This window comes from Acomys russatus, chromosome 4 (assembly GCF_903995435.1).
Source record: "Acomys russatus chromosome 4, mAcoRus1.1, whole genome shotgun sequence".
In the NCBI taxonomy this organism is placed as follows: Eukaryota; Metazoa; Chordata; class Mammalia; order Rodentia; family Muridae; genus Acomys; species Acomys russatus.
The window spans coordinates 29,257,105-29,284,123 of NC_067140.1; the positions used below are offsets into that span (position 1 = coordinate 29,257,105).

Sequence of the window (27,019 nt, forward strand, 5' to 3'; positions counted from 1 at the left end):
TTACCCGGCCCTGGGTCTTTAAGGCTGTACTCTTTTTCAGATGCCAATGGGGATAAAAAAAAAAAAAAAAAAAAAAAGACATTTATACACACACATGACGTGCACCGCTGAGTTATTGCTGAAGCTCCAACTCCTCCCACCACAGAAAGAGCACCTGTTCCTCCTGGACCATTAAAGGGGAAGGTGAGCCTGAGCCTAAGCATCTCCCTTACCCGTGAGCCTAGGGAACAAAAGCTGTCACCTCTGATTTGCCCCTCTCCTCTGGGCCTTGAGCCCGATCATAACTGACACAGGCTTCCTCCACTAGGGCAGCACCCCTACCCTTGATCCAGAAATGTGTTTCCCTAGTTCTATATTCATCTTGGCCTTCCTGTTTCAAGTGCCAGATCTATTGGTGAAGCAGCCCTGGGGCATTTATAGCCAAGCCACAAGAGTGATAGTGAAGAATTTCTCTGGGGCCCTGTGAGGAAAAACAGGAAGTGGTAGAGGCAGGATGGGCAGGGCCCTGAAGAGCCCTGTGCAAAGTGGCCCTTCTGGCTAGTTTATTTGGTTGGGTCAACAAGGTCTTCAGAGGGTGTGCCACATTAGCAGGTCCCCCAACTGCCCAGCAGCCACAAAATACCCAACCCTTTGACCCTCCCTTAATGCCATGCGAGGATCTCCTCCACCCAGTTCTCAGTCTGCTCCACCTCTAGGAAGCAGTCGGTAAGCCTGAGCCATGTGGTCCAGAGCACAGAGGATGCAGAGGAAGAGCAGTCATTCGTGGACATCCCAGATCTCAGACAGCAGTGGCGGGAGCTTTTTGTCCTGCAGGCGAAGTGCAAACACTTGTTCTGAATGGACACTGCTCAAAGTCCGGAGGCTCACCAACTTCATTAGCATCCGTGGGAACATCAGCTGGTCCTAGGGGTGGGGGAGGAAGTCTAAAGTGGGTATCAGAAAGTGGGCCTGTGCCGGGCGTGGTGGCACACGCCTTTAATCCCAGCACTTGGGAGGCAGAGGCAGGCAGATCGATGTGAGTTCGGGAGGCCAGCCTGGTCTACAAAGCAAGTCCAGGACAGCCAAGGCTAACACAGAGAAACCCTGTCTCGAAAAAACAAAACAAAAACAGAAAATGGGCCTGGCTAGGCAGCAGTGGCGCATGCCTTTGATCCCAGCACTTGGGAGGCAGAGGCAGGTGGATCACTGTGAATTTTGAGGCCAGCCAGGAACTGTCAAGGCTACACAGAGAAACCCTGTCTTGAAAAACCAAGAAAAGAAAATGGGTCTGAAGAGCAGAAGAAGAGGGTGCGGGGAGGGGGGGAAGAATGGAGGTATAGGGGGGCCGGATACTCACATGGGGGTGGTTGATGGAGACATAGGCATGCAGGGCCTCCACGTACGTGTGTTGTAGCCTTTCTACTTGGAGCTGGTCCTGCACGTTGGGCCGGTCTGTAGATCACCAACAGAATTGAGGAGCAGCTGTGGCCCAAGGTCTTGGTTCCATACCCCAAATCACAACTCCCTCATAGGGACATGTCCCCGCCCAGCCTCTCTCAGCCACTATAGAGGCTGCAGCCCTCCCCGGGGGGGGGGGGGGGTTAAGTCTCTCACTCAGTCTCCCTGTGGCCCCCTCCTCCACACCTGCAGAGAAGATGCTGATGGCAATGAGCAAGGCAAACTCGGCATCGTTGAGTTGCAGTTCGTTCATGGCTCTGGAGAACTCAAAGATGGAGTTGATAAACTCCACCTGAAGCCCTGGGGAAGGTGGAGGGAGGCTAAGGGTGTGGCAGGAGCGGGGAGAGCATCCTCCATCTCAGTGTGGGGAACTGCTAAGAAGTCGCTAACGGACCACTAGGTTACTGCCATGCAAGAACAACCATCTAAACATCCCGAAGCCTCTGTGGAACGCAGCTGAATCTATCAGAGCTAGTGTGCTGGCATGGTGGCACATGAATGTAACTGAAAGAGGAGTCCAAGTTCCAAGCCACTTTGGGCCGCATAGCAAGGTCCTGTCTCAAAACAAAACAAAGCAAAAACCCCCCAAATCCTGTCGTGATGGGTACTTGATGGTCCACTTGACAAAACTCTATAATCACTTAGGAGACAAAGCTCTAGGCATGTCTGTGAGGGACTGAATAAAAAGGAAGGTGAGTACTCGCATCCATCTGTCTCTGCTTCCTGACTGTGAATCCCATGCGACCGCCTACATCTTTTGCTGCCACTCCTTAACCCCAGGGTGGACTATACCCTCATACCAGAAGCACTGATGCCCTTCCTTTTTTAAGTTGTCTTTGGAAGGCATTTTGTCGTGGAATTGAGAAGAGTAACAAAGGTGGTTATATGGCAAAGTATGCAGAAGGCTTAGCGCAATGTCTGATGTATAAAAAGGGTTCAATTAGGACAGGTGGTGGTGGCACACGACTGCAATCCCAGCAGGTGGATTGATGAGTTCAAGACCAGCCTGATCTACAGAGTGAGTTCCAGGACAGCCAGGGCTACAGAGAGAAACCCTGTCCCAAACAACAAACAAACAAAAAGTTGATTAAATAACAATTATAGAGCTGGGTGTGGCGGTATATACCTTTAATCATAGCACATAGGAAGGCAGAGGCAGGCAGATCTCTGAGTTCAAGGCCAACCTGGTCTACAAAGTGAGTCCAGAACAGCCAAGGCTACACAGGGGGGAAAATACATATATATATATATATTAAGATTCTCAAGAGTGCCACATTTCTAAAAATATAGGTATCTCTTACTTCTCCTTATAAAGAAATCCTTTTTTGCCTGGCAAATGGCCTTATCTGATCACTAAAGTTATAGCTGATACATCAAACCCTGAAGAGAATACAACAATGTGGCTGAGGGTGTGGACTGAGGCTCAAGACTGTCAGCAGTTGACTCCCCTGAATCTACCAAGGGCTAAGTTAGATGACTTGAAGCAAAATATTTAACCTTCTTGGGCCCTAGAATCCCCATCTGTAATATAGAGATAATAATATCTACCTCAAGCCGGGCATGGTGGCGCACGCCTTTAATCCCAGCATTTGGGAGGCAGAGACAAGCTATCGCTGTGAGTTCAATGCCAGCCTGGTCTACAAAGCAAATCCAGGACAGCCAAGGCTACACAGAGAAACCCTGTCTCGAAAACCCAAAATAATAAAAATTTAAAAATAATATCTACCTCATAAACTTCTTATAATAATATTCCCCTCAGTTGACTTCTCTGTCTGCCTCCCCCCCACACCTTTCTTTTCTTTTTGTGAGACAGGGTCTCCTAACATAGCCCTTGGCTGTCCTAGACCTCACTATATAGAGCAGGTTGTCCTAGAACTCAAAGAGATATGCCTGCCTCTGCCTCCCAAATGCTGGGGTTAAAAGGGTGTGCCACCATACCTGGTTTCTCTTTTGATTTTTGTTTTGGGGTTTGGAGTGGTTATTTTTGTTTTGTTTTCATTCCTGTTTTTTTTGTGACAAGATCTCATATAACCCCAGACTAGCCTTATACTCCCTATGTGGCCGAGGATGGCCTTGAACTTGTGTGTATGTGTGTTTGTGTGTGTGTGTGTGTGTACACATACATGGGGACGGGGTACACTTGCCCATTCGTGCACATGTGGAAGCCAGAAGCCTACATTGGGTATCTTTCTCTCTTGTTTGATTTTTGAGACAGGGTCTCTCTGTGTAGCCCTTGCTGTCCTGGATTCCTTTGTAGACCAGGCTGGCCTCAACCTACAGAGATCCACCTGCCTCTGCCTCCTGAGTGCTGGGATTAAAGGGGTGTGCCACCACACTCACATTCACCTTAGCTTTTTGAGAGACAGTCTCTCACTAAACTTGGAGCAAGCCATTTCATCTAGAGTAGCTGGCTAGCGAGCCCCAGAGATTCTTCTGTCTCTACCTGCTCCTCAGCACAGGGATTTCAGATGTGCACCACCACCCCCATCCTGTGGACATTTGTCTCCCAATTTAAAACAAAACAACAAAACCCAACAATAATAGACCAATCTTCTTGCAGAGAAGACAAGGAGCATGCAACGCCGTGACCTGCAGCCTAGATGCCCGGTGAACACTTTTTCCATCCACATTGTCAATGTCTCTACCCAACACTGTTTTCTAGGCTTTCTCAGATTTCCTTTAGCAACCATCTGCTATACTCTTCCACTTGAGGTTTCTTGATGAGTCACTTCCTGTATTTTCACCCTGATGTCTATCAAGTGTGTAGATCTATTCAATAGGCACGCTTCATTTTATAAAGCATTTCTTGATGGAATTTTAAGCTTCAAAGTATGCTAAAAAGTCCCTTCATACAAAGAAAAAGAGAAACATCTAGAGTGGGGCTGTGCTCCCATGAGCGTCTGCTAATGCTTGCTGGATGAAACCCTCAAATGAGACCGGCTCAGCTCGTTAGTCAGCCACTGTGCACAACATACGGGAGTGGAATGAACAGAGACTCGACAAAGCAGAGCCTCTAGGGAAGGAAACAGAGGACCCAAAAATAAAAGTGAGAGAGAGAGAGAAAACAAGATAGACAACCTTTTTCTTTTTTTTAAAGATGGTTAAAAAGAGAAAAAGAAAAAAACAAAACAAAACAAAAGCCTTCTGTTCTTTTTTTTTTCAAGAACACACTGATAAAATGAAAAACATGATGACATCAAAGCTGCTTAAATAAAGAAATCTTACAAATAGGTACAGATTCAGCTAACACAAGTCCACAAATGCTGAAGGAGCAGGAAGGGTCTAAGAAAGAGAGTGTTCTCACAGAGGTGAGGGTTAAGAAAGTCTGAGATGGCAACCATTCAAGGGAAAGGGGTTTGGTAGAAAAGAGGAGTGGGATGGGTTTTAAGTGTGGCCAGAGCCATCACATTGCCCACTAGGAGGCCAGATATTCAGAAAACAAAGAAACACAAGAGGGAGCCGTGTGTGGTGGTGCACGTCTTTAATCCCAGCACTCGGGAGGCAGAGGTAGACGGATCATTGTTAGTTTGAGGCCAGCCTGGTCTACAAAATGAGTCCAGGACAGCCAAGGCTACACAGAGAAACTCTGCCTCGAGAAAAAAAAAAAAAAAAGACGAAGAAGAAGAAGAAAAAAGAAATGCAAGAGGGGCTGACAGAGCCTTGCCCTTCCTTGCAATTAAGAGAGGCCTTCCTAGAAAGACATATGGGAACAAGAAACTCATGGGTTGGCCTGAGTCACCCGATGCCAGTGAAAGCTTTCTGAACTCTGGCCTGGAACCCAGGACCTACCAGCCCTGAGAACAGTCACAGCATTAGCCGCATTTCACAGCCTCCTCTCTCAGCTGCCAAACTCCTCAGTCTTCTCCAGACTTCTATCCTCTCCAAGCCCCAGTCTCACGCACATGACTAACTGCTGACTGAGAGAAACCCGTTCTGCCTAGTGCTAAGCAGGCATCAGAACCCAGCACCAATTCCAACCAGTTCTCAGGGGGAAGCCTGGATTTGATGCTACAGCCCTCCTCTTCTGCATGTTTGTCATGCGTCAGCTCTGCTTCTACAAGTCATCAGGAAGAGAGACGGAGAGTAAGGGTCAAACGGACCTGCATGATCCTTAAAGAGCATTATGTGAAAAAGGTTTCTTGCCTTTTGTCTGATAAAAGGCCTGATATGGTAGTTTTCAGTTTTTTTCTTCTAGCTACACAAAATTTTCAAATGTTAAGCACAAGCACAGTGCAGATTAGCACATCCTGGCTAAAGCAAGGATAAAGGCCACTGCTCTGCCTTGCCTGGTCTCCTCCAAGGAGATGCTTGCATAAACTCCTCAGGCACATCAGTGGGTGCTTCTGTTTGGAGTGGCTTAAGTGGCCGATCAACATCCCAAACTCTCTCTTGGAAAAACAAGTGGCATCTTCACTGTATAAGCCCCAGAAGCTTAGACCCATGGCTCTCCAATCATGATGGGCGCCATGATGCAAGGCGCAAGCTCCCTGGCCATCTCACATCTCACCTGCTTTGGCAAAGTCTTCCCGGTTGTAACTGAAGTCCTTGAGGAAGGTGATGCTCTCGCTGCCAGGGTTGTACCTCCGTGACGTCTCCAGAAGCATCACCTGCACACAAGCAGCAGCTTTCAGACGGGGATGAAGGGGCTGGTCTTGGCACGTGGCCCTTGAAAGGAGGTGGATTCCCTTTCCCAATGGCTTGGACTCTCCAAACTGGATTTCTGGAGGTCCCCTATAGAAAATCCTACTCTGGCTCTCCCTTCATCCCATCCCCTTTCCAGCCACCTCGATCGCAGAGGTCTTCAGCAAGGCGATCTGGTCCTCCCTGCTGAGCTGCAGAAAGCCGGGGAGTTGCTTGGCAAAGTCAACAATCTCCTGCACTGACACGATGGCCAACTCAGTAAAGTGGGCAAAGCGCTGCTGACGGGCTTCCCGGCTCTGAGGGTCGGGTGTGATGGGCCATGGCTACCCAGGGTTGGCAAGGAAGGAAAAGGTAAATTGCTGTTGGTCAAGAAGTTAGCTGATGCTTCAGGTAGAGCCGCCTCTCCCCAGGTCAGCAAGTACCGTGACTCGCAGTCGGTCAGAAAAGGAGCGCTTGTTACACTGCTGCTGGGCGGCCACCAGCTTCTCAATCATGCCCAGTTGCTCTGGGCTGAGCTGTGGCAGGACTTGGGGAGGTGTGGAAACCCTTGGGGACACCAGTGTGGCCTGAGCCTGTTCTTCTTCCTGCCGCTTCAGCTTCTTCAGTCGGATCTGTTCTTCTGACAGGACACCTAGAGACAAGGCCGGGTGTGAGGTAGGAAGTGGGACAGGGGTGAACAAGAAGCAGAGATGGGGTAGAAGGGATGGTTTGATGCCCCAGGAACAAAATGTGTGTAAAAACAAGGACATTGTTTGTTTTATTTTTTTTTTCCCCCAAGATAGGGTCTCAGTATGTAGCTCTTGGTTATCCTGAACTGGCCTTGAACTCGTCGAGATCCACTTCTATCTCCTGCGTGCTGGGACTTAAAGTGTCTGCCACTATGCCTGGATAAGGAAGGTGTTCGTTTGTTTGTTTGGTTCTGGTTTTTCAAGACAGGGTTTCTGGAATTCACTATGTAGACAGGCTGGCCTTGAACTCAAGAGATCCTACTTCCTCTGCCTCCCAAGTGTTGGGATTAAAGGCGTACACCACCACCAGCACCAGCACCAGCACCACCAGCACCACCACCACCACCACTGGGCTTGGATAAGGAAGTTTTAATCCACACTCAGGAGATCCCTGCAGGGGTGAACATCTGTCTGCCTTCACAACAGGACACCAATATTTTCCCATCAGCACTTGCCAGTTTCTGTCCCAGACACTTACACTCCTCCCGCATGCCTGCCTGGCGGCATTTCTGAAGCCGACACTCCTGGCATTTCCGCCGCATGTAGGTGTCCATGGGACAGTGGCCACCACTGTGACAAACGTAGCGTGCTCCCTTGATGACACTGCGGCGGAAGAAGCCCTTGCAGCCCTCACAGCTCAGCACATTGTAATGGAAGCCAGAGGCCTTGTCGCCACATACACTGCACAGCTCATTCCCCAGCATTTTGGGGGCTGGCCCCTTTTTCCGCTTTTGTGGTCGAAGCTCTGGATAGAAACACAAGGCTTAATGTCCTCCTTTCCTTCATCACTCCTGGCCAGGCACTCTCCATTTTCGCCACACACACACACACACACACACACACACACACACACCCCTCTCTGACTCACAATATGTACCCTTTGAACTCCTGTGCTCAAGTGATCTTGCCTCACCTTCCAGAGTAGCTGGCATTACCAGGACATGCCACAGTGCCTGGCTTAATCTATCAAAATAATTGCTGTCCTTTACCAAGGACTATTATGTCCTAAGTACTATATGAGCTCTTTATAAGCATTGATTCTTAAGGGTTAATTTCAATTAACAAACAATGAAACTGAGGCTCAGAAACACCTAAGACACAGACGAAATTCACATCAAAGTCACTGGCCCAAATCGTTTGGACTTAACTGTGATATTAGAAGGCGAAGGTCCCCAGGGTTCCCTTCCCAGATCTAGGAAGCCCCACCTTCTCCAAATCCAGGTGAGTCTTACCTGTAGGCTCTGGAAAGGTCTCTGCCCTAGGGAGCAGAGCTGTGGGCTCTGCTGCCTTCAACCCCATCCTCAAAGCATCCCCAGTTGATTGGGGCATTCTGGCTTCCTCCCTGAGAACGCAGCCATTGACTCCCTGGTTTCTTGCATCTAGGGTTTCTGTCTTCCACAACGCTGTTGCAGAGTCTAAACCCAAAAGAAGCACAGGGGAACAGGTGTAGGTGCCGGCCCTATCCAGACTGCATCCCCGAGTGTCTTGGCTGGGAAACTACAAACTTAACTATACTGTGAGAGGGCAGTCAAGCTAGCCAGGCATGGTGGCACACAGGAGGCAGAGGCAGATGGATCTCTGAGTTGGAGGTCAGCCTGGTCTACAAAGTGAGTTTCAGGGTAGCCAGGGCTACACAGCAAAACCCTATCTCAAAGGAAAAAAAAAAAAAAAAAAAGAAAAGAAGGCAGCCTAGCCCCAGTCATGCCTTCAGATTCCAGTGTTCTGTGGGATCTAGGACCATCAGTTGCAGTTCTTTGCAACTGACTTATTTTTTTCCCCAGCTGGGCATGGTGGCACATACCTTTAATCCCAGCACTCAGGAGGCAGAGGCAAGTAGATCTCTGTAAATTCAAGGTCAGACTGGTCTACAAAGCAAGTCCAGGATAGCCACGGCTACACAGAGAAACCCTGTCTCAGAAAAACCAAAAAAAAAAAAAAAAAAAAAGAAAGGAAGGAAGGAAAGAAGAAAGAACTTTTTTTTTTTTTTTTTTTTTTTTTTTTTTGAGACAAGGTTTCTTTGTGTAGCCCTGGCTGTCCTGAAACTTGCTGTGTAGATCAGACTGGCCTCGAGCCTGCCTCCTCTTCTTCCCTAGTGCTGGGATTAAAGGCATGTGCCACTACATCCAGCTAGCACATAAAGATCTTAAATGAAGGTGCTACCCTTTGTCTCCTTGGGGATGGTGGAGGGTGTCAGACAGATTCTCAAAGCTAGAGCCGTCTAAGTATGGACTGTGTCAGCTCTCCTCAAAAGCAAACCCAGACCAAGGACATCATGGGGCTACCACTCATCCAGCACTTGAACCAGGGCAAAGGGTTCCAGTAAGAGACAAGCAACTCCAAGACTAGATCTGCTGGGTGAGGGTGCGAAAGGGACTGACTCCTGAGGTAGGAGAGGAGCCAGAGGCCTGGGCTCAGGGAGAAGGTTTGAATAGAACAGCTTACCAGGAGAAGCGCTAGGCACTGGGGCCTCCAACCACAAGGACATCCCTTCTTGGAGCCCTGGTCATTACCAAGACACAGTCCTGTGGGAATAAGCCAAGTTACACTCTTCTAGAACTAGGCCTTGGCTCCCTTCTGTGCTGCCTTTTATCTGTCCTCACATCATCAACTGACATTTACTTGTCATGGGTCAGCCTGTAAAGCCTTCTTTACTATACCCCTATGCAGTATGCAGTCAGGAGTGTGTGTGTGTGTGTGTGTGTGTGTGTGTGTGTGTGTGTGTGTGTGTGTGTGTGTGTAATTTTTTTTTTTTTTCATTTCTGGAGATTGAACTCAGTTCTTCATGCAGGCCAGGTCTGCTTTTGACCTGTATACCTCCAGCCTGTCAGGACTATTCTTAAATCCATTTTAGAGATAAGGAAACTAAGGTTCAAAGAGATGAAGGAAATTGCCCATAGTCACCACACAGGCGGAGATGGTACAGGCAAGTGTAGCCTCCTGAGTTCTTGGCCGTGTTCTATCCTTCTCTGCACCCACTTCCATCCAGACTCTATGGAGGGTCCTTCCCTCTGCTCTAACAGTAGGGCGAGCCAAAGTTGGCAGGACCACAAGACTGGATCCAAGTTCACACTACGAGTCTACTTTTTAGTCTTTTCTCTGACATTTCTGAAGTCTCAGAATAAAGTTCTTGTCCCAAGAATCGTCTCCTCTACCAGAAGCCCTCCAGTTCTTCTGAGACCTAGTAAAACTCTACCCTTGCCCTGGGATACTATTAGCGTCATTCCTCACTTCTCCCAGAGATCCTTCCCAAGAACATCCTCCCATCCCATCCCTCCCCAACCCAGAGGCAAGGACAGAGCCCTCAGCCACAGTCGTGGAGCAGACCACCAGGCCACCAGACTTTTTGGCTCCGTAGTCTCTGGAGCCCCCTTGCTGAGAGAAGAGGGTGTTGCAGTACCTGGCCGCAGCTGGCAGCCACGGACTAGAGCTGAGCACACAGTGGCCGGCAGGCAGAAGCAGCAATGTAGGAAAAAGCTGAGGGGAGCGACTGTCAAGGGGTCCTTCCTACTGGCGACCCGGAGTCCAGAACCTCCTGAGGCCCCCGCCCACGAGGTAGCTTCCCCACCAGGCTAACTCCTCCCTAACCGGCCACCCCCTTAGCCGGCGCCACCCTGTCCCCTACCCTCTACCAAGACTGTCGCACTTCCCCGCCGACCGGCCCAGTTCCATCTCTCTCCTTCCTCTCTTCACCCTGGGGGCTCTTGGCTCTTACAGGACTGCTTCTCAGGCACCCGCACCCTAATTCCAGCAGCCTCTAGAGTCAGCGTTCCCTCCTCCCTCCCCCCATAGACACCTCGCGGAGCAAAGGTCCCAGCACGGCCCGGAATTGCGACACCAAGCCCCAGCCTGTGTTCCCAGCCTCCCTCCTCCTCTGCCTCTGGGAAGGCGCCAAGCTCTCCCCACTAGCCCCAGGACTGAGCCAAGCGGGGAGAACTCCAAGGGTTGAAGACAGGCAGGTGCTGGGCCTTCCAGTGAGTTTGTGTGTGGGTGCCCTGACAGGGGACAGAGAAAGGAAGAGGCCTGGAAAAGGAAGCCTGGGAGAGGAGAGAAGCAGATGCTAGCAACCCAGCCCCACGCCACACCCACACCTACACCCACGCCTCCCAGTATAGACCTCCCAAGAATCTGGGAGCAGCCCCATCTGAGGTGGTGTCGAGATCTACAGAATCTAAAGTCATGGCTTTCCTGCTTTGCTGCCTGGGACAAAAGATTCAGCCCTGAAGGAACACATCACGGTTCATTGATCTAATCTCCCAAGGGGATCAGCAGCGTAGAGAAGAAACACAGCAGACTATGTTTCTGTTTGTTGAATGATATGTAAACAAACAAACAATGTCCCCCTTCTAGCCCATACTTGTTAGCTTGAGTTCATTTGAACTCAGCATAATCGTTTCTTGTTTGGGTTCTGGATTCAGAACCCAAAAACCCAGGGTATTGTCTCTGCTGGGAAAACACTCCTTGGCTGAATTTTACTCCCATCTGACTGTGTGAGCTTGACTGAGCAAGTTAGAATCTGAACCTTTCTATTTTTAAAAATAAACAATAACAATAACAACAATAATAATAGCTTTGCCACATAAGACCAATGTGAGAATAAGAGTCAGCACAAAGTGTCACAGTAATGTTCTCTTTTTTTTTTTTTCTGAGACAGGGTCTTTCTGTGTAGCCTTTGGTGTTCCGGACTCGCTTTGTAGACAAGGCTGGCCTCAAACTCACAACAACCCACCTGCCTCTGCCTCCCAAGTGCCGGGATTAAAGGTGTGCACCACCACACCCGGCTACAGTAACGTTCAGGGATGGCCAGGGGTTACCATTCCCTCCCAATTCCTTTAGTGGTTTGTCATCCCATCACCTTGAGCCTGTACACTGTCGACCCTTTAAATCTTTGTTTCCATATACAAACCCCTCACTATCGCTTTGGTTCCTGACAGCAGCTCTAAAAGGGAGGCAGAAAGGTTAACTGGCTCCATTGCACACAGCACACTGACGCTAGACTGAGACCACACAGTTAGTGGCCAAGCTGAGATCAGAAGCCAGATGTTCTTTCTCCAGGCGCTCTGATCTTTTGTTCTTCCTGTGTTCGAGTCCAGAGCATTCTCGGGTCTGAAAGAAAAGCTCTGAAGCCAGGGTTAGTGGTTGGCAGGGCTGGTGGTCAGCAGGGTTGCTGAGCCGCAGAGGTCTACAGATGCGTCAGTTCAGATGTGAGAAACAGGAGTTGAGGTTACTGCTGGCCGTTCACCCTCTGCCCCATTCCCAGTTTCCTGCTCACAGGCTCTTCCTGTTTTGCCGTGAACTCCAATTCCCATGGGTCCACATTAAAGCATAGGACAGGGACCAGACAAGCAGCCAGAGGGACCGAAACAGAGAGGAATTGGGCACAAGGGAAGAAAACAGAGGAAATGAGGAGAAAAAAAAAAAAAAAAAAGAGTGAGCAGGGTTGTGGGCGTGGGACAGAAGGAACAGGATGGGGGAAGGACAAGGAAGCTGCAGAAGAAGAGGGGTTTGGTGAACGCTGAGAGGAAGCACAGGGTGAGCCAAGGAAACAAGCCGAGACTGGGAGCACGTGTGAGAAGACGGTAGGCTGCGGGGGTGTTGCAAAATCTGCCCATGTATTCATTTTTTCACATTCAGAAAAAAGCCCCTCTGGCAGCCCCCCTCGTCAGCTTCTGCCTCTGGCTTTTGCTCTTCTTCCTTCTCATCACAAGGTCATCCCCACACAAGGCCTCCACCCTGGTCTGGACACTTATGAATCATGAACACAAGGCTCTCCAATTCTTCTCATCTGTTCCTTCCCCAATTTTTACAAGGGCCTGCCACCCTGGGAAAGTAGCAACCAAAGGCAGCAGCCACAGATTGGGAGGGCTCAGTCCCAGCACGCAGCAAGCGCTCTCCCCTCGCCCAACTGCCAGCATGGTAGCACACTCAGAGATGTCTCTATCTAACCTCATTCCAAGGAACTTGCAATGGAACATTGGCCTGAAGCCCAATGACATTATCTTCTAGGGGGTTAAAAAAAAAAAAGTCTTCCTCATCCATCTTTGATCCTATTGCCTCTCTCCTGACTACCTACGAGGTGCTTCCCAGGAACACACAGACAAGCCCAAGCCGGAGCCCACTGATCCAGGCTAGAGTCAGCTGCTGAACAAACAGGTCCTCCTCCAAGCCAGGGAGGTAGGGCTGCTGTAGGGGAGGCAGCATTGGCGGTACCTCACCACCACATGTTACAGGTGGTGGAGGAGCATGCACAAAGAGAAGGGAGAGGAGGAGAATAATTGGGAAAGGCTAAAACCTGTTGATGGTATCTCCATGGACTTCCCGGTGCCTGACCACTAGGACTTCTGCCCCAGGCCAGGACAAGCACTCAGGTGATCTAGAAGCACATGTCCTACTTTAGCCAGCCCCACCCTCGTGGCACAGTTCCATCAGCCCAAAGGAAGTGTTAAGGCCAAGGCATCCCACTCCTATGGGTCTTTTCTATCTTTTTTTTTTTTTTTTTTTTTTTTGACTCTTACAGGAAGCAACGTCCCTAGGAACATTCTTGGGGAATCTTACTGGTCACATCTCTGACTCCTCCACCCCTGACTTCCAGCAGCCACTTCTAGGCTTAGAACTAGCATTCACCAGCCCCTGGTCAAATGTGCCACTAAACAACTTCCCCAACGGCAATCTTTCCCAGGAAGAAGGCTAAGGCACTTACTGTTTCTGGATCCTTCTTTTGGTGCTCTACATGAGTAGAAAGTGAGGGAACCATCTTTCCGAGCCCCAGGAACCTACTCAAGTAGACTTCTGTCCAATCTCTGTGTGTAGCCCTGGCTGTCCTAGACTCACTTTATAGACCAGGCTGGCCTCTGAACTCACAGGGATCCTCTGCCTCATGAGTGCTGGCATTAAAGGCTTGCACCACCACGCCTGGCTCTTCTGCCCAATCTCTTAATCACAAAATAAAGAAGAATCTAGGAACCTCTGTTCAGACCCAAACCTGCATGTTCAGACATGATAAAGAAGGCAGAACACAAAGAAGAAAAATAATATCTATTTAGGCTTTTCTGCACATTTTATTCTACATGTATTATCATTTCATATATTCTCATGATAAATTTTAGGAGAAGGCAACTAACAAGGTGAGACTATCAAAACTGATTACAGCTGGGCAGTGGGGGCACACACCTCTAAACCCAGCACTTGGGAGGCAGAAGCAGGCTGATCTCTGTGATTACCAGGCCAGCCTGGTCTACAAAGAGAGTCCCAGGACAGCCAGGGCTCTGTGTAACAGAGAATCCCAGTCTCAAAAATCCAAAGAAACAAAAACAAAACAAAACAAAAAACTGATTACAGATAAAAACTGATTCAAAAGCTCAGGCTCTCAACTGGAGAACGCTCAGCTGTTAAGAGCTCTTGCTGTAGCTGGGCGTGGTACCCATATTGAGTAGCTCACAACCACCTGTTGTACAACTCCAGCTCCTGAGATCTGACCCCCTCTGCTGGACTCCATGAGTACCTGCACTCATGTGCACACACACATACAAACAAATACGTAAAAATAAACTCATGCTCAAATTTAAACTAAAATAAAACAAGCAGATTAACTTTATCCATTATACAAAAATACTTCCAAAAAAGGGGAAAAAATGGTTCATTCACCTGGATTTACATTTGCTTCTGCCAACACAGAGTAAGCAGTTATTTTCAAACCTGACCTTACTTTCAGAAACTGACTTATTTGGTCTGGAATAAGCCCATGAATGCATCTGTCTGTCTATCCATATACATGATTTTTTTTTTCAAGTGGAGAAGAACTTGAAATCACCTATAGAAAATAATGCAAAAACTGAGGTGTTATAAAAGTGAAGCTTTGCTCTGGGCCCTACCATCAGTGTGCAGTGCCCTCATTACCCTGGAATCATTCCTCACTATAAAGTTTGCAATAACATCTGCTTCACCAATCCTCCCCACACAGATGGTTACAGACACAAAGGATGTAGTCATACTTGAGCAAGTGGGAAGAAAAACAAAGCATGAAGGAGTTTTGTTCTATTTGGTGAGCTAAAGATTTACATTCCAAAAGCACAATGGCCTGGATGATTTTGCAGAGGAAAAGTTATACTAAATTTTTTTGGTTTGTTTGTTTTTGTTTTTCAGACAGGGTCTCCTGTAGCCTAAGCTGGCCTTGAACTTGCTATGTAACTAGAGCTGTCCTTTAACTCCTGATTTTCCTGCCTCAATCTTCCCATATACTGGGATAATTAAATAAAATAACCTTAAAAATCGCTGGGAAAGTGCCTTCAATCCCAGCACTGGGGAGCAAATGCAGGTGAATCTGTGAGTTTGAGGCCAACCTGGTCTACAGAGCTAGATCTAAGATAGCCACAGTTACACAGAGAAACCCTGTCCCAAAAATCAAATCAAATCAAAACAAACAAACAAACAAATGAAAGTAAAACAACTCTACAAAATGTACACGGGGGAAGCATGCTTATAATTCCAGCACTTAAGAAGCAGTGCCAGAGCCGGGCGTGGTGGCGCACGCCTTTAATCCCAGCACTCGGGAGGCAGAGGCAGGCGGATCGCTGTGAGTTCGAGGCCAGCCTGGTCTACAAAGTGAGTCCAGGATGGCCAAGGCTACACAGAGAAACCCTGCCTCGAAAAACCAAAAAAAAAAAAAAAAAAAAAAAGAAGCAGTGCCAGGAGGATTTTAAGTTGTAAGCCTGCCTGACCTACAAAGTGAGACCTTGTTTCAAAACAAACAAAAAACCCACACTAATATGCACTTGTCAGTAATGTTCCATTTGATGCCACTTATGTGAAAGGTTACCTTTGATAAAATCTCAAGGTACCTTGGGGCTACCATATACAGCTTAACAATGCAGTTTGAACAGCCTACACGCAACTGTCCATTACAGTGCTGTCTTTGGCAGCACATAAAACTGAACTGGAACAATAAAGGATTTTCATATCCCTGCACAAAGATGACAAGAAAATGTGTGAAACATTCTATATTTATTTCTTTATTTTGAGACAGGGTTTCTCCTAAAACTCACTACGCCAGGTTGGCCTCAAACTCAGAGATCCACCTGCCTCTGCCTACTGAGTGCTGGAATTAAAGGCATGTGCCACCACAGGCCAGTGCTTAGCATGTGGTAGTAGGAGGATCAGAAGTATATGGCCTGCCTGGGCTACGTAAGACCCTGTCTCAAAAGACAAATAACACCCAGCACTCAGAGAGGCAGAGGCGGGTGATTCTCTAGTTCAAGACCAACCTGGTCTACAAAAGTGAGTCCAGGACAGCCTAGGCTGTTACACAGAGAAATCCTGTCTCAAAACAAAAGCAAAAACAAACAAAACACACACACACACAAAAACCAAGGAAGTGTGGATTTTAATCTATTTAAACTGGGTGTGCTTAGGCAATCACCTCTCTCTGGGTTGGTTTTCTAGTCTTATAAGCCTATAGAGGATCTCTGGGAATCATCTGAGATTATATGCAAAACTGTATTCTGTGTTCATGTGTGGACACTTTTTTTCCAGAGAGAGGGCTACTTTTTCATGTGATTTATAAGAGAACTGTAGTTTAGAAAGTTAAGAACTAGTGAAACAAGCAAGCAGGCTGAAGATACAGCTCAGCAGCTAAGAGCACTGGCTGCTCTTTCGGAGGACTCAGGTTCTATTCCCAGCACCCACAGGTGGCTGTTTATATGTGGTACTGTGCTTTCTTCTGGCCTCTTGAGGGCACTGTACACACATGGTTCACAGAAATACATGCAGGCACAGATATGCAAAACATTCATTTTCAGAAAGTAGTTTTGTTTTTTGTTGTTGTTTTGTCGCGGTAGGGTTTCTCTGTGTAGCTCTGACTGTCCTAAAACTCACTTGGTAGAACAGACCGGCCTTGAACTCAGAAATCTACTTGCCACTGCCTCCCAAGTACTGGGACTAAAGTTGTGGACCACCACTGCCTGGCTAGGATTCTTTGTTAGGGCTCTGTTTCAGTCGGCCTACTTGTGACGTCATCCTGCCATGGGGTCACGACCCTGCCCAGGGCCATATAAAAGGACAGACTCACCATGTGGTGTCTCTACACCCCCTCTCTACTTTCTCTCTCTCTCCCCCTCCTCTACAGCCCTCTTGTACTTTCCCCCCTCCCCCCCTCTGGGTTTCACCCCCTCCCCCCCATGCTGATTTAATAAACTCCGTATAACATATCTGCTGCATGGCACCTTCTATCTATCATTGCCTTGTTAAATATAAAATTGTTTGTACTACTTAGTTTCCAAACTTTAGTCTGCTCACTCCTGAGTCTTTGTTAAAGCGACTTGGGAAGTAATGTTTAGGTAGTCAGGTACACAATTTTATCTGGAGTCCTAGGACAGTAACAGTTCTGATCAGATTTGTTTACAGATAATCTGAGATGGGTTTGCTTATAGCGGGAAGATCTGTATCAAAGCATATCAAGGGCCCAAGATCCGACCAGCACTGTATGCCATTCTAAGGTGTGGAGTCAAAATCCGGAAGCCAGACTGGTTGCCTGTTCCAAAATCCTGGAGAAACGCTGATTCTGTGAAAATCCCCCAGTTACATGCCTGCATCAAAACACAGCCGCAGTTGTCTGAAATTCCTCCCATATGAATTATATCCGAGGGATTGGGAAATTTGAACATCCTATACAATCTAACTCCTCTGAAAGGAAGCATGACATTTTGAGTCTTATTTAATTTAGAAATCAACAGAGAGAAAGGACTGAAAGTGAGGAGAGGGCTTTGGGTAATGAGGAGGTCTGTTCAGGACATGAATGGTAGACTGAATCAACCTCAAGGACAAGGGAGTCCAAAGGGCTGTTTACACGCAGTCCCCTATATCCCAAACAAGACCACGTAGGGAACAGTGCCAGAGCCAAGGTTCAAACTAAATTACACACAGCAGACAGGCGTAGAAAACGAGGCCCTATACTTTTCCCACACCTCGCTCCAATTCTGCACCAGCTAAGGTTTAGGAATCGAGCTCAGCAGCACTTCTCAGAGGCGCTTGCACTCCAGGGCAAGCACCAGCCTGGTAGAGGAAGAAGCAAGCCTGACCTAGAGCCTCTATAAAAACGAGGGCGTTAAGGCTTTTCTGCCCAGAAGACCGCGCTACATTCCCACACTCGTCCATCACCACCGATCTTAAACCTTCTGCGTGGACCATTCCCTCCCTAATTCCGCCTTCTCCCATCAGACTTTCTCCATATTCCTTCCCCCAACCCCCATAGAAAGATGGCGAAGGCTCTACTTCCGGCAAGTGTCCTTACGAAAGCATCCGGGCGGCTGCAGCAGGTACCGCCCAAGGCGTTCCGGCCCTTTTACTGCACAGCCTACAGCGGCGATGGCGGGCAGACAGTCTGGTTGGAGCCAGGCGGCTCTTTTCCAGTTTCTTCTTGGCATATGCCTAACGGTGATGCCACCCACACAGGCCCGGAGTCTGCGCTTTGTTACCTTGGTAATGGGTGACAGAGTCACCAACGGGTTCGCCAAAGCTGAAAGGGCAAAGGCCGGCTGGTAGAGGGAGGGGCAGAGCTTCTGCTCTGGGGTCCTGGTTCTCACTTCTCAAGGAGGAGAAAGAACTGGTCTGGGAAGCAGCTAGCCCTTGGTGGATTGCGAGATTGGATTCAGAATTGATTTGGAGCCCTAGGCTATTTTGCAGGGCAGGGCGACCGAGTAATGTTAGGTATATTCTTCCCTGGGATGATTCTTCCCCATCATGGGAATTTAGTTAAAGGGGTGAGAGTCACCCATAAAGACTAATTTGAGGATCTTTGTTTTCCAGTCGTTGCTCGTTTCCTCCCCCAGAAGGCATTGCTCTCACTACTCTTCTACCTGTGCTTTTTGGCTTTGCCTGTTATTTCAGTTACATTGCATGGCCAAATTAGGGACCTCCTGAACTAGGATTTTTTTTCATTGCTTAGTGAGTGGAAAGGGAATGAGATTTCCTCCTGACATGGGCAGAGGTGGGCCCTATCCTTAACTACAAGACCCTTCTGCTTCGTAGACAAACCATTTTCTTTGCTCAGCTGTATCGACATGGAGACCGGTCACCAGTGAAGACATATCCCAAGGACCCCTATCAGGAAGAGAAATGGCCCCAGGGGTTTGGTCAGCTAACCAAGGTGGGTCGGAAGCCAACCTGCAAGGCCTCAGGATGTGCTACAGAATGAGTCATGTCTAGAGGACAGAAACTGGGGGTCCCTAAAATGCTAGTTTTCCACGTGGGTTCTGATGGATCAGATGTCTATTTTGTGGTTTTGGAAATCAAGCCCAGGACCTTTCTATGTTAAGCACACTGAACTACATCTCCAGCTATGACCAGATTTCTCTTTTCTTTCTTTTCTTTTCTTTTCTTTTTTTTTGAGACAGGGTTTCTCTGTATCCTTGGCTGTCCTGGAACTCACAGGTAGACCAGGCTGGCTTTGAACTCACAGTGATCTGCCTGCCTCTGCCTCCTGAGTGCTGGGATTAAAGGCATGGGCCACTACCACCTGGCTTATGACCAGATTTCTTAACAATACTCTGTGCTCAGGACAGAGTCATTCACAGCTAGCCACATATCTTCTGGAATTAACTCATTCCTTACTAAGGGAAGACTGCCTAAATGCCCTAGGGGCTGCAGGCCATTCCTTCCCTTGGAATGTTCTTGACCCTTAGGTTTGCCCGCAGGAGGGGATGCTACAGCACTGGGAGCTGGGCCAGGCTCTGAGGCAGCGCTACCATGGCTTTCTGAATACCTCTTACCACTGGCATGAGGTAAGGCTGGGAGCTTGAGTGGCAAGAGGGATGGGATCTTTGGACTATCTTCTGACCTCAGAGACACTAAGGGGAAAGCTGGGCACTCTAGCTCTCCTCCTGAATTGTTTTGGCCTCTAGACAAAACATCTAAGAGCTGGCTAGAATACTGCTCTGGAGTCTGAATTGTCTCTGCTTGTCTGGGAAACGACAAAATTGGCCAAGGGTCCAACTCAGACATAAGGAAGGGTCTGGTAAAGTACTTTTTGACTCTGTGAAACAACAGGCTTTTTTTTTTCTTTTCTTTTTCTCTTATTTTTGAGACAGGGTTTCTCTGTGTAGCCTTGGCTGTCCTAGACTCACTTTGAAGACCAGTCTGGCCCTGAACTCAGAGCCATCTGTCTGCCTCTCCCTCCCAAGTGCTGGGTGGGATTAAAGGCGTACACCACCGCCCGGCATTTGGTGCACACTTTTTTTTTCTTCCCCTGAGACAGGATCTCTCTGTGTATCCTGGCTGTCCTAATCCCAGAATTTGAGAGGCAGAGACAGGAGGACCCCTAAGACTAACCAGGGCCCACACAGTGAAACCCTGTCTAAAAAAATAAAAGCAATAACCTACAGTCCTAATAGTGGATACCACTCCTCAACATACTCCCTTCTCCTTTACAAATGGACTTAGAGACCAGGGAGGAAGTTGGGGCGTGGGGAAAGGAACACAGAGGGGTGGTTTATGAAAAGGGAGGAAGAAAATAGGGAAGGGAGGAGCAAGCTTACGTTAGAGGTAGGTCTTTAGGGAACAGTAACATGTAGAGGATTGAGGCAGCTGCAGCTGAAAGCAGTAACCACAGGAACAGCTATCTCCACCACTGGGGAAAGCAGAGGACCTTAGGAGCTAGCACACTTGCCAATTTTCACTGTCCCCCTTTATCTCGGTTCTGTCCAGCTTATTAGACTGCGCCACTGTAAGCCCCATGAAGATAGGGATAACTCTATGGTATACTGTCAGATGAAAAGCACTCGCACAGTGCTCAGCCCTTAGTGACAATAAGTGTCTGGACAGAAAACCTGTTGTTATCCGGGTGTGATGACGCACGCCTTTAATCCCAGCACTCAGTAGACAAAGGCAGGCAGATCTCTGTTTGAGGTCAGCCTGTCTGTAGAGAGAGTTCTAAGACAGCCAGGGCTACACAGAGAAACCTTGTCTCAAAAAACAAAACAAAACAAAAGTGTGTACCAAGCTGGAATTAGAGGCACACACCTTTAATTCCAGCACTTGAGAGGCAAAGGCAGGTAGGTCACTGTGAGTCTGAGGCTAGCCTGGTCTACATAGTGAGCTTTAGGACAGCAAGAGCTACATGGTATGATCCTGTCTCCATCTGTGGAGGTAGAGGGGAGAAGGGGTTTACCACTGCATCTGACCAGGACTCTGGTCTTCATGGGAGGCAAACCAGTTTTAATGTCTCCCAGACCAGACAGCTTACCAAATGAGTGCTTTAATGAGCAAGACGTATTTGAACTAGAGTTCTTTATGCGGTGGTGATAGGCTGGAGCTGAATGTTTGGAGGCCTTGAGGGATAGGTGAGAACCACCAGAGAGGCTGTGTATGCATGGTGAGTTCATAATGTGCCAAGTAACCATCCAGAACATGTTCTCTCCTGGGGCTCTAGTGAGGAGCCAGAGCTTCTACACACACATTTGTGTTGCTAATCTACAGGTTTATGTGCGAAGCACAGACTTTGACCGTACTCTCATGAGTGCTGAGGCCAACCTAGCTGGACTCTTCCCACCCAGTGAAGTTCAGCGCTTCAACCCTAACATTTCATGGCAGCCTATCCCTGTCCACACTGTGCCCATCACTGAAGACAGGGTAAGGCTGGCCAGCCCTTAAGAAGTGGTGAGGGGATAACTGTGGCTATGGGCCTACTGATCCCAGACCCCTTCTCTACCTGTGTGCCCCGTAATTTGCAGTTGCTGAAGTTTCCGTTGGGCCCATGTCCCCGTTATGAACAGCTACAGAATGAGACTCGGCAGACACCAGAGTATCAGAACAGGAGTATTCAGAATGCTGTGAGTGGGGGCCGAGGTGGAGGTCATCTGCTGCTCTTTCCCTAGAACAGTACTGATCTCCTGATCCATTTTTCATAGCAATTTCTGGACATGGTGGCCAATGAGACAGGGCTTGCGAACCTGACCCTAGAGACCATCTGGAATGTTTATGACACGCTCTTCTGTGAGGTGAGCTGACCAGGGTGCATGTGGGGATTGTTCCTCTCTCAGTAGGTCTCTAGGGTAGTAGAGCACACTGCCTGGATACTACCATCCCTACTGGGAAGGCCCAGCAAGCAGTGCTTATGTAACCCGGGAACTCCCCTCACGGGTGAAATGAACCTCAAAGTGGGAAATGGTTTGCTAGATGTCAGCACTCTATCCTTCTCCATCCAGAGCTCAGTGCTGGGAGATTTCTTTCTGCTGAGTCTGCTCTTCATCCTTGAGCTTCCTTTCCAATGTCCTGCTGTCTGCCATGTCTGCTCTCCCCTTCCTCCCTCACACACACAGGCACCTTCCCCCACTGGGGAGGACAGCCACCCTTGGAGAGGCTCTGGCCTAGGCCTAAGGAGCTAACCTGCCCGCTGCGATACACAGCAAACACATGGGCTGCTCCTGCCGCCCTGGGCCTCACCCCAAACCATGCAGCATCTGAGCCAGCTAAAGGACTTCAGCTTCCTCTTCCTCTTCGGGATCCACGAGCAAGTACAGAAGGCCCGGCTTCAGGGGGGTGAGTGACAAGAACAGCATGTCACTACCCTCTCCTCAAAACTCTCCAGCACTGAAAATCTTCTGTGGGAGCTTCTCACACACTTTACTGCCTAAAATAATTCTCTGCTCTTTCCAACCAGCTCTCCCTTTACCATCCCTGCTAGTCACCCAAATCTCCCAGTTCTCTGACATTCAGCCTGAGCCACAGGTCTCACTCTGTAGCTCTGGCCAAGCCAGTCTGAACTCTCTATGTAGACCAGGCTGGCCTCCATCACAGAGATCCACTTGCCTCTGCCTCCTGAGTGCTGGGATTAAAGGCGCGCACCACTGCACCTGGCCAACCATTCTTTATATATCGTATATACCGTGCACACCAGATCACATTACAGATGGTTGTGAGCCACCATGTGGTTGCTGGGAATTCAACTCAGGACCTCTGGAAGAGCAGTCGGTGCTCTTAACTGCTGAGCCATCTCCCCAGCTCTACAGGCCAACCATTCTTACTCTTAGGTTTCACACATGTCAGAAGACCCTTCCTCTCTTTCCTAACTGCACACCGCCCTCCAGAGAACTGCTAAGGCCTTTAGAGAAAAGGGTAACACATGTGCCAGTTACTCCATTTGAGCGTTCAAGGGTATACATTCTCAGATCTTTGACGGTGCAACGGTTTTCAAAGCCTGCACACAGCAGTTACCCTGGCATGAGCCACCATCTCATGAGCTGTGAAGCAGTCTCAAGTTTACACCATGTTCACACTGTTCAGTTAGTCATGATCATGCTCTTAGCAGTAGGTGGTATAGAGTCCCAATATGGTCCCTGTGAACTGTTAAGAGTTCTCAGGCTTGGTGATCAGACTAACACTAGCATGTGACAAGAGATCAGTGATGGTTTGAGACACTGATACGTGGAATTTCTCCTCTTCAGGAGTTCTGCTGGCTCAGATACTGAAGAACCTGACCCTAATGGCAACCACCTCTCAATTCCCTAAGCTTCTGGTTTACTCCGCGGTAAGCTCCAACCCCTGCCACAAACACACACACACACACACACACACACACACACACACACACACACACACACACCGGCATACAAGGGTCAAACCAGGAATTGGGTACTTTGCCCTGATTCAGTTCCTGGGATGTGGGGGAGTAACCAGTCCTATAGGCTGCCCCTCTGCCTTACAGCATGACACTACCCTGGTTGCTCTGCAAATGGCACTGAATGTCTACAATGGGAAACAAGCCCCCTATGCTTCCTGCCACATATTTGAACTGTACCAGGAAGATAATGGGTAAGTGGAGCTGCCAGGTGTCGTCTAAAGGAGCATTTGGGATGGCCGAGGGCAACTCAGAGACTCAGTTACGGGCAATGGTGAACATCCCTGTCTTGCCTCCCGTCAACTCGCAGGAATTTCTCAGTGGAGATGTACTTTCGGAACGACAGTAAGAAGGCACCCTGGCCTCTGATCCTGCCTGGCTGCCCTCACCGCTGCCCACTGCAAGACTTCCTCCGCCTCACAGAGCCTGTCATAGCCAAGGACTGGCAGAAGGAGTGCCAGCTAACAAGTGATACTGCAGACACAGGTGAGCTGCCACCTGCTTCTGTGTTAATCAAGTCCCAGGTCAGTGTTAAAATCACACCTAGAAATCTTCAGGGAGCAGACATATTTCCAGAGGTCTTCCTGCCTTTCCCTGGACAGCCACTTCAACCCTAAGACCGTATTTATATACTCTCCCCAGCCTTCACCCTCGGGTGACACACTTATCACTGAGAAAATAAGAGTCACCAGGAGAGAACTGTCATTCTCCTGCCACAACCCACCAGCTTATCTGCTTATATAAGCTTAGTACTCAGGTGCAGCCTTTCCACTTAGTCTGTGTCGGTCTCTTCTCCCCTTCTCTGGGAACACGGTCCCTTCTCCACTACACCACTCCCATCGCAAAGCTTAACAGAGACTTCTGAGACTCATTTCTGTAGTCTCACTGTATCTTTTTGACCTTTTTAAAGTAAAACCCTTCAAAGAGTTGCCTACACCTTGGCTTTACTTCCTCAGACTATGATCTCAGACTGACATTAAACAATTTTGTGTCACCTTTTGCTGCAGTGAAGCTGTTGTCAAAATAACCAATTCTTGGATTCTCTCACCTCAGCCACACGGCTGCCATTCCTTCCTTAAACATGCTGTTTTAGTGCTGTGGACATAGCTCAGTGGTAGAATCCATGGCTATCATGTATGAAGCCCTGGATTCAGGTTTTCACTTACTACAACTCCCTGTTTTCCTTCCTCACTAAATAATGAATAGCCTGATGCTTATCCCTGGCCCTTTCCCTATCTGTCCTGACTCTCAAGGGATCTCATCCATCTCCTCTTTTGTATATGACTTAGATGTATAACTTCTGAGCTAGGCTTTCACCCAGCTGGTCACCAGAGGCCTCTTCTCTACATGGGTGTCAAATAAGGCATCTAAGTTGTGTCTAAAGCAGCATTTCTTCCCCTCAGATCCACTTGTTTATTTTACAGTCAATTTAGAAGGCGCTACAGTAGTCTCAGAGTCACACAGTATGCCACTGGGCATTATCCTTTCATCTGACCACCCAGTACATTAGTAGATCCCATCTGCTCTGCTTCTCAGATACTGAGTTCTTGCCTCTCCAGTCTAACACTATCAGTTCTGCCTGAACTGTTGAAAAGCCTAAAGTTCGTTCTGGTTCTATTCACAGCAGAGTTAATTTCTTTTTTCTTTTTCTTTTTCTTTTCTTTCTTTCTTTTTTTTTTTTTTAAAGATTTATTTATTATGTATACAATGTTCTGCCTGCATGTACACCTGCAGGCCAGAAGAGGGCATCAGATCTCATTATAGATGGTTGTGAGCCACCATGTGGTGGCTGGGAATTGAACTCAGGACCTCTGGAAGAGCAGTCAGTGCTCTTAACCTCTGAGCCATCTCTCCAGCCCCCAGAGTTTATTTCTTAGGTAATATAAATTGAGGCTAAGTGTTTGGCTCAGTTGGTAGAGCACTTGCCTAGCACACAGGGGAAAAGCCCTGAGTTTAATCTCCAGCATTGCATAAACTGGATGTGGTGGTGCAACCTCTAATTCCAGCACTCAGGTGCAGGGAGGAAGATCAGAAATTCAAGGCCATCCTCTACATAGCCAGTTCCAAGACAGTCTGGGCTAGATGAGACCATGTCATTCATTTGTTATTTAGGTTTTTTGAGGCAGGGTTTCTCTGTGTAGCCCTGGCTGTCCTGAACTTGCTTTGTAGACCAGTCTGGCCTCAAACTCAGAGATCTGCCTACCTCTGCAAGTGCTGGGATTAAAGGCGTGTGCAACCATGCAGGTGTGTGTGTGTGTGTGTGTGTTAATCACACACTAAACCTAGGATCTCTGCCATGACCACACAGCCTATACTTGGCCTGGCCGTCTCCTGTTTCTGGTGTCCCTTGCTTACTGTTCTCCAGAGATACTTTCTTGCTGAATAATCTAGAACACCAAGCCTGTTCTGGTATCAGGGCCTTCTGTACTTGCTTGTCCTCCTACCCCCGCCGCATGACAGTCTGCTCTCATCTGTTTACTTCTTGACCCCAGGCCTAGTCCTATTTCCTCAGTGACTTCTGACTAACTTATCTTGCTTATATAGCATTGCCAGCGTGTGTTGCCATTACACGACCGTTTACTGCATCTTTCCTCTAGAATGCAAACGCCATGAGAGCAGATGTCTTGACGACCTGTTCTGTCAGAGCGGTACCTGGCGCGGGGGCTGATGCTCTGTGTTTGCTAGATGAATACTGATGGTACCTTTCTTCTCCCCTCCCCTGCGCAGAGGTGACTGTGGCCTTGGCTGTCTGTGGCTCCATCCTCTTCCTCCTAATAGTGCTGCTCCTCACTGTCCTCTTCCGGATGCAGGCCCAGCCTCCTGGCTACCATCACGTTGCAGACAGGGAAGACCAGGCTTGACAACCACTCAGTCCCCTTCCCTTTGCTCCTAGGGGAGGTTGGCTGAGTCTTCCTCCTGACTATTGCTGATCCCAGCCCATGGACAGGATCCCTGGGGCTTGGCCTCCCTAATTACCTAAGCCCAAGTGAATGGCTGAGGCTCGGCTGGGTGCATGCCACCTGTGACTCACCATCTCCACACCTGACGTTTACCGTGGACTATGTGGACACTGGCTTTCTCCAGATGGGATTTGCCTCTTCTATACTCCCTAAGGACTTGAGAGACAGAGAAGCGTTCAGGTTTCACTCAGGACCTGGGATTAAAACCAAAAAACCCTAAGAAGCCAGTACTTGATCTGCCTTGCTCTTCCACCAAGCCTTGCTCTTTGTCTTCTAGCCCACATCTCTGGCAAATGGCTTGGAGGATATTGTCCCTTAGTAACTTTTTAGAGGCAAAAACTGCAAATCACTGAGAGGATAAAATATGGCTATCAAGAAACTGGGTCATCGAACAGCAAAGTCCCCCCTTGGCGGAGGCTACCGTTAGTGTCAGCTGTTGGCTTGAGCAGGTGCCTCAGGCAGGTCTGAAAATACCTGCATTGTACCTGGGCGACAGTGGGAGGACATAGCATGGAATCATGAAGTGACTTCACCTCAGCTGGGCTGCGCTCTTCAGATGGTGAACTGGACACCTTGACTGTGGCCCAAAATAGGGCTGAAGTGAGTCCGAGGAAATGAAGCTTTGACTGTGAGTGCTGGTTCTGTGCCTT

The 27,019-nt window shown here is 48.5% G+C and overlaps 2 protein-coding genes and 1 non-coding gene across 3 annotated transcripts; 2 read left to right on the top strand and 1 right to left on the bottom strand.

The window, feature by feature from the left end:
- Positions 1-232: 232 nt before the first annotated feature.
- Positions 233-10,548, bottom strand: Nr1h3 (nuclear receptor subfamily 1 group H member 3). Its single transcript, XM_051144101.1, has 10 exons — positions 10,429-10,548; positions 9,249-9,328; positions 8,039-8,221; positions 7,285-7,551; positions 6,501-6,709; positions 6,222-6,401; positions 5,945-6,044; positions 1,624-1,737; positions 1,337-1,431; positions 233-903 (listed from the first exon to the last, which is right to left on the bottom strand). The coding sequence occupies exons 2-10, from the start codon at positions 9,289-9,291 to the stop codon at positions 757-759; spliced, it is 1,338 nt and encodes a 445-aa protein (XP_051000058.1). The 5' UTR covers positions 9,292-9,328; positions 10,429-10,548; the 3' UTR covers positions 233-756.
- Positions 10,549-15,705: 5,157 nt separating this feature from the next.
- LOC127188772 (U6 spliceosomal RNA) lies at positions 15,706-15,807 on the top strand. Its single transcript, XR_007830612.1, has one exon. It is a non-coding gene; the product is annotated as a U6 spliceosomal RNA (small nuclear RNA).
- Positions 15,808-18,117: 2,310 nt separating this feature from the next.
- Acp2 (acid phosphatase 2, lysosomal) lies at positions 18,118-26,848 on the top strand. Its single transcript, XM_051144100.1, has 11 exons — positions 18,118-18,275; positions 18,847-18,942; positions 19,490-19,576; positions 21,270-21,422; positions 21,524-21,622; positions 21,701-21,790; positions 22,199-22,331; positions 23,237-23,319; positions 23,497-23,603; positions 23,720-23,895; positions 26,137-26,848. The coding sequence occupies exons 1-11, from the start codon at positions 18,162-18,164 to the stop codon at positions 26,268-26,270; spliced, it is 1,272 nt and encodes a 423-aa protein (XP_051000057.1). The 5' UTR covers positions 18,118-18,161; the 3' UTR covers positions 26,271-26,848.
- Positions 26,849-27,019: the final 171 nt, after the last annotated feature.

What these genes read in the sequence shown, in the direction of transcription:
- Acp2 (XM_051144100.1), top strand. Translation starts at nt 18,162, where the DNA reads ATGGCGGGCAGACAGTCTGGTTGGAGCCAGGCGGCTCTTTTCCAGTTT. An exon ending in CCTCTTACCACTGGCATGAG is followed by an intron (nt 19,577 to 21,269) that starts GTAAGGCTGGGA and finishes GCTAATCTACAG; the next exon opens with GTTTATGTGCGAAGCACAGA. An exon ending in ACAGGAGTATTCAGAATGCT is followed by an intron (nt 21,623 to 21,700) that starts GTGAGTGGGGGC and finishes CATTTTTCATAG; the next exon opens with CAATTTCTGGACATGGTGGC.
- Nr1h3 (XM_051144101.1), bottom strand. Translation starts at nt 9,291, where the DNA reads ATGTCCTTGTGGTTGGAGGCCCCAGTGCCTAGCGCTTCTCCTG. An exon ending in GACCTTTCCAGAGCCTACAG is followed by an intron (nt 7,552 to 8,038) that starts GTAAGACTCACC and finishes GTTTCTATCCAG; the next exon opens with AGCTTCGACCACAAAAGCGG. An exon ending in CATCAGCATCTTCTCTGCAG is followed by an intron (nt 1,432 to 1,623) that starts GTGTGGAGGAGG and finishes GGTGATCTACAG; the next exon opens with ACCGGCCCAACGTGCAGGAC.